This window comes from Exserohilum turcica (assembly GCF_000359705.1).
Source record: "Exserohilum turcica Et28A unplaced genomic scaffold SETTUscaffold_6, whole genome shotgun sequence".
Taxonomy (NCBI): Eukaryota; Fungi; Ascomycota; class Dothideomycetes; order Pleosporales; family Pleosporaceae; genus Exserohilum; species Exserohilum turcicum.
Genome location: NW_007360277.1, coordinates 2,199,265 through 2,205,662, shown reverse-complemented (window position 1 = coordinate 2,205,662; position 6,398 = coordinate 2,199,265). Strand labels below are relative to the sequence as shown.

At 48.2% G+C, this 6,398-nt stretch overlaps 3 protein-coding genes across 3 annotated transcripts; 1 reads left to right on the top strand and 2 right to left on the bottom strand.

The window, feature by feature from the left end:
• Positions 1-545: 545 nt before the first annotated feature.
• SETTUDRAFT_23006 (uncharacterized protein) lies at positions 546-851 on the bottom strand (the record flags this gene model as incomplete). The annotated part of the gene is made up of 1 exon (XM_008031210.1): positions 546-851. One exon carries the CDS (start codon positions 849-851, stop codon positions 546-548), a length of 306 nt encoding a protein of 101 aa, XP_008029401.1.
• A 1,518-nt stretch (positions 852-2,369) lies between these two features.
• SETTUDRAFT_23005 (uncharacterized protein) lies at positions 2,370-2,894 on the top strand (the record flags this gene model as incomplete). The annotated part of the gene is made up of 1 exon (XM_008031209.1): positions 2,370-2,894. One exon carries the CDS (start codon positions 2,370-2,372, stop codon positions 2,892-2,894), a length of 525 nt encoding a protein of 174 aa, XP_008029400.1.
• A 963-nt stretch (positions 2,895-3,857) lies between these two features.
• On the bottom strand, positions 3,858-4,856 carry SETTUDRAFT_165359 (uncharacterized protein). The gene has a single exon (XM_008031803.1). The coding sequence runs from the start codon at positions 4,796-4,798 to the stop codon at positions 4,049-4,051; it is 750 nt and encodes a 249-aa protein (XP_008029994.1). The 5' UTR covers positions 4,799-4,856; the 3' UTR covers positions 3,858-4,048.
• Positions 4,857-6,398: the final 1,542 nt, after the last annotated feature.

Sequence of the window (6,398 nt, the reverse complement as noted above, 5' to 3'; positions counted from 1 at the left end):
CAGAGTGGTCTGTGTGTTTTGTTTTGAGTGTGAGACGTGTCCTAACTGTCTGCTCTTATAGCTTATAGCTCCACAGCGCGCACGCTGCACGTCTTAAAACTTGCTGTAATTAGTTTCTTGTAAGGGATTTGTATATATTTAACAAAAATTACACCTATTCTAGAAAACTTGACGTTGGTGTTGTGTGCCTTGATTCATTACTGTGGGTACATAATACATCTTTCAGTGCTTACTCTGTCGCTTCTACACTTGGACGACCGATTGAAGTCCAATTCAAAGTTTGGATGAATCGCGGACCCTCTCGCATAAAAAATCCCTGTTTGTCACACATACAAATTATGAAAGCTGCAGCCACACAAGAACAAGTCGCACGATTTGCAAGGCAAGCTCACCACCCAGACAGACCTCTCGAAGCAATGAGAATCGCCAATATACAGGGTGACAGTAATTCTCCAACTCAAATTACTATTTGCCGACGCTGGACCATCCACCCGGTCGGTGTTTATTAGGGCCCCTTGCCACTACGACGGTGAATAGTGTACATTTCAATGATCTAGAGCAATTGTGACACCTCCTAGCATGTAGACGAATTCCATGACGCCTCCCTTGAAAATTCGATGCCTGCCGGAACCGCTTCCAGGAGCGTAGATGCCTGGCCTCATTGACTGAGTCATTGAGAAAAGAATCCCAACGATTGCTAGATTGCTGATCTTATTTTGGAATCTGAAGTGACCTCGCACCTCGTTCTGCAGATTCATTGTATATTGTGGATCTCGGAACAAGAACAAGAGCGTCAGCGAGACGCTCATAATGGCTGCAATATCGGCGAACATGACGAGCATGATGAGCATGGCTAATTTAATCTATATTTGGTCTTGAAAGAGGCTAAAATCTTTTCCTGATCACCAAGAGATAGTACATAGGGTCATTGACCCTACCTGGATGTACCAAGGTTCCTCCCTTCTTTACGTCGACAGCAACGTAGCAGAAAGGTTCTATCTCTGTGACCTTGCGTGCACAAAGGGCCATTTGAAAATTCTTACGAGGCGGCTGGAATGCCTGTGGGAATGAGGTGACGATCCATTTTGTGAAGGCTCCCGCAACTAGAAATGTGAGAATGCCCAACATGACTTCTAATTGAGCTGCTAGGGCAAGCAAGGCATTTGAGCCTATGAGCTTGACCTTTCATCTTATCAGGCTCCCGTAACTGATTCAGAGTCTTTATATAGCTGGGTAAGATACCAGTGTTCCTCATATGCTAACAGTATAGCATGTTTGCAGTAAGGTTGTTTTCCGCGTTGTTTTCAGCCAGGGGATCTAGATGGCAGTTGTACCTGGTAATTTATGTTTGTTCGATAGGCTCTTGCATTCTGAGTTCCTAAGCTCAGAAGACGGACTGCAACGCTTTCCGGGGTCTGCAACGGCCCTTTACACCTGTTTTGGCGAGAGCTCTGTGCGGAGGTCATGCATTCCGGGTAAAAGTCCACTTGATAAGGGCTATTTTTGGTTAAAGCATCATCATGTAAATGTTCAACGCAAATCCTGGCGGTGTGGCACAAATAGACATCTTGGAAATACTGCAGTATATGCACATTGGCCAGAACCATGACCCGCACTAGACATTCTACGTCACCACCCCTAAGGGTAAAGAACCTTGACTGTATCCATCTTCCTACGTATTGTGCGTGGGCTGTTTGGTTTCCGATGTCCAAAAGATAGTAGGATGGTTAGTGAGTCCGTCTCGGGCCCACATACATTTCGAGCGCACCAGTACACGCACGTGATGAAATCAAGGGCAAAGGAATCCTCGAAGGTATTGGCAGCCGAGGGTCACATCAAGTGAACTACCGTGAACAGACTAGTCAAAAACAATTTGACCCCCAATGCCGCCAATGACTGCCCGACAAGTTGAAACAAAGCATGATGTTGCAGAAACTGCCAAGATGGTAATCTTCCAAAGTGGGGATGCAATGCCCAAATGCAGTCAATACTCCGAAACTTGAGCCTCTCAAGCCCTGCACACCGCAACACCAAGCCAATGCAGATTGAAAACTCCCAGTCGCCATGGGAAAGTAATATGCCTATCTGGATGCATAACTCTGAGAGGTGTGGGGAAACACAGAAAGTCCGCCATACATATTGGGAGAGATTGCAGGCCCACCTCCCACCTCCTTAATAAAGCTGTAGGGCCGTCCCTATCATGCACCCTGGACATTAAGAGCTGCAAGTGACCATGGCAGTAGGTGTGTTGAGGGTAGTTCCCGCCATGCAGTACGCTATAAAACTCACGATGGAGGTGCAGCATTGCCGTATCGCATTGCTCCAGCCACTGTTGTTTCTTCTCGATCAAGCAGACGCATCTCTACAGTATGCAGTTCTCTCTTCTCCTCGTCGCAGCATACGCCTGCAGTGCCTCAGCACGCCTTAACTGGTCGCTGGCAAAAGCATCCAACCCCACCGGCGACCAAGCAGACGCCTACGCGAGAATCGAAGCGGCCATGACCAAAGCCGTTGCGCGCTACCACAAACTCTCAACGGTCAACAAGACTATCTACGTCTCCTACGTACCAGGCGTCCCCACTGCCGACGCAAACTACGCCGGCAGTTTGCGCTTTGGCTCCAACCGTGCATACATGACCGAACGCACAGCCATGCATGAAATCTCACACACGTTGGGCGTGGGGCAGACGGCAGCTTTTGATAGGAAATGTGCAGCGGGGGATTGGAGGACGGCGCTGCCGCTGCTTCGGAGCTTTGACGGCGCCAATGCAAAGATCAACTGTGGCGGTAGTCATTTCTGGCCGTATGGGCTAAACTACGAGACCGAGTGGAGTGAGACGAATGCGGATAGACATGTCAGGATGGTCCAGGCAATGGTTAATGATGGCATGTGAAGTTGGGCAGGGTCATGAATTGGTCTTCGTTTATTGCTTTTAATCGTGGTTGTAGGCCCGCATGCCACCACGCATTGCTACTGCGTACTGCTGCCTACTACTATAGCCATCGATACTGCAGTGACCATTGCACGTACTGGCTCCAGACCCTTGATATACTGTTCAAGTTATGTTCTGGTTTGACGCTAATTTACCAATTAATCGATCATCATCTCCTGTTGCATGCAATCATGAGTCATGTTGAGCAGCTTTTTCGAAATATTACTTCCTTTCCGACTACCTAAAAGTCTTCTCATCCACCCAATATCCACGTAGTGGCATTGGAGTCGAGTGTAGAGGTTTGCCCAAGTTAATGCGGTAGGCTTATGGCTAAGGCCAGCTTCAATATGTTACCACAGCTCCTGTAGCGTGGGGTCGAGCAACAACGCCTCTTTCAACATGTTGATCAACGAACATCATCTTAATGCTAGTTCAAACCTCTCTGTAGAGAAGCCCCTTCTCTTTCATTTTGACGCCGTGTGCACAAAGTAAAACAAGCGCTAGCAGCGTTCGGATACTGTAAAGCATGGAGCAATTTTCTATTTATTGTGCAGCTAGCTTGCAGTCAGGGGGAAGGTGGGAAGCTTCCGTACTCGATACACGTCTAGTAGTAAGTAGAGACATCCAACAATGGCGGGTACGTGTTTCCAAGTTTCGAGACCATTGACGATGACAGTGTTCGACAATTTCTAATATCAATTGCTTCTGCGGACGCCAGTGTATTCATGGTGCTACAATAGCCCCCTCTGTGACATACTCCTAGCAGCAACCATGGTGCCATGTATCATGTCTTATTACAATATGTCTATGCAGGCAGGATAGATCGGGCATGTCACTCAACGAGGTGGCGAATACTAGCTTACTGTTGGCACCGTAGGACACTCACAACTTGCTGTACTTCTTTCCTAGTTGTCTTTCTATGATGATCAATATTGGGAGTATCATTAGATAGCTACTGTAGCCTAAGACCCTCTAGTACTATGGCAAGCATGTCAGCCAATTGCTGGAGTCGAAATTTTCTGTCTTCTAGTGACTCGATGTAGCGTACGTAGGGGTTGTTGTAGGGAGATGCCCATGTCCAGTCTCATGTTGACATGCATAGATTGACCCTGCAATCACACCTTGGGATGTCTAGCCTCGAACAACAATGTAGCCCCAACCACCTCCCATTTCACAGTCTTGAAGACTTCTTCCAATGGCCCAACCAGACCCTGTACATCATCGGGATGGTTGTCGAATATTCCAACACGATTGTGCCACCACATGATCGCTTTGCCGGGAAGATTGTGTTGTGCACCGTTTCCCAGAACAGTTGCTCCAATGATGACGCCATTAGTATTCAGGTGGCGGCGGAGCCGCGCCACGGCTTCGGCCTTTCGTCTCGGTGGACCGGGTAAGCAGTGAAGTAGCAGGAAACATGAGATGACTTCAAATTTTGCTTCGTTCAACCGCTTGGGAGTAATGGCCGAGTTGCTCTCCATGTCCGAGTCTAGGAAGTCGGCATGAACAGTGCGAACCAGGGTAGAGGGGTGGGATTTGGTGACGCGTGCTGCAGCCGTCTCCAGGCAGTTCTCATTCAAATCTATCAAGGTAACCTCCGCTCCAGCTGGAATTGAAGCGTGTTCGAGGAAGTAGCCAGTGCCCACGCCAATGTCCAGGAGTCGGACAGGCTCGCTGCCCATGTTCGACGCCTTCACTTGCTTCCCAGTAGATGTGACCGTCTCATCGTAAAACTTCAGGAGTTTGGCGCTCGAACATCGCCATACATAGGAGCAGTAAAGCCCAAGGATCAAGTTGTCGTAAATTACGCGGAGGAATACTGGAGTGTAGGCGGCGCCGCCTGCAGCAGTGTCTTGGCCAGTCATTTGGAGAAGAGACAAGAGTGGATTCGAGGAGGGTTACTTTTGTCCTCACATGAACAGTTGGGTCAGGACAGTAATGACGGCAACCATTGTTGGGACGACTTTCTACCTTAAATTCAAAAAACTGGGATCTGGAACGTGGGCGGTAGCCGCATACAGCCACCGGCCACACCTCGGCTGTATTCCTCCACGTCCTGGTTCTTTTTCGTGGGTGGATTGATTTCTGGTCTTATCAAGAACAGCCAAGTACGTAACTTGCCGCACGTGTGCAGCATATTGGACTCGTGCAAGTGGATTGGGTAAAGATTATCCAATACTAGGCCGCACATGGGGACTAGCACATGGGCAAGCTACTTTAACTTACCCAGTATGTGCGTGGACGCAGCCGACTAAACATCACAGCTTGCCCAGCTTGGCCTCAGAAGCTCACCTGAGGTCGAACCGATATAGCTGCACACATGGAAATGAAGCAGTTGGTTTCGTTATCAGTAAACCGATTTCCTTCAGTTTTGCGTGAGAGAGTTCTACAAGAAGATGGTTAGCTCCGCGGCGATTTCAGGTGGGGTTTGGAGAGGTGGCGCAGTCCTAGAGATATCGCATACCCCGCCTCCAACACAGTACCCATCGCCTTATCTTTCTTCGTACCATGTCGTCGGGGCAGGATCAAACTCCTCCTAGACCTAGATATAGAGCTTTGTTGGTGCTGCGAACTCGCTTTCAATGCTCTGTCTCTCTTTATTCGATGGCCGCCAAGCTGAAAACCCCTCCATGACCACACAGTTGCGACTGGCAGGGGTTGTTTTTGTCACCACATACCCATGTCATGGAGCTACTGTGCCACCCAGGTGTCCATTTGCTGTGCCGTTCATGTGCAGATGCAATCCCTTGCAGAGCTGCCACGCTGTTGAAATGTTTCCTGTCACTAGCTCCCCAGATACAAATTTCATGTCTCATCTGCTGCAATTGCGCAATTTTGGAGGCTCTTAGGCGAGTTGTAAACATGACAAGTCTACTGCATTTCACAGGCAAAGTCATTCAGCAACTAAACGACTTCAAAGCCACCATTGATGGCCTTTGCAGGACGCTCAAATGACGCAGTCTAGTGCTTCCCAACTCGGCGATCTGTCTGCGTAGATCCGACAGCGCATAAAGAGCTGGCAAACATCTGAAGAGAGAACCAAGTGAGTGATTGTTGTGGTCAGTCCTCCAAGATTTTCAGCAGTATAGGGAATTATCGGAAGCCCCAACAAAGATGCGCGCTGTTTCTGTTTCGAATTGGGCGTGGAATACCAAAGCGCTAGCTCACAGTGTGCAGTTGAGTGGGAAGGCTGTGTTGTGTAAGTAAATTCTTGCAGCCCTACCTACCAAGACTATTCAAGTTCTCATTTTTTGTGAGTTGAAAGCTACTACACTTCCTGTCGATCTAGTTATTAGTGTTTCAAACTAAGAATTTTGCAGTTTTCTACTAGTATACTTCAAGAACTTACAGGTTGGAGCTACATCCTCTTAGCATGGTTGAAGGCAGCTGCATGTTCCTGGCACTTGTTTTATTACAGCCTTTGTAGAAGAAGTTTAGCATTAATCACTTTGTGGTGCCAAAACC

Coding starts and splice junctions, on each gene's coding strand:
- SETTUDRAFT_165359 (XM_008031803.1), bottom strand. CDS start 4,798: ATGACTGGCCAAGACACTGCTGCAGGCGGCGCCGCCTACACTCCAGTA.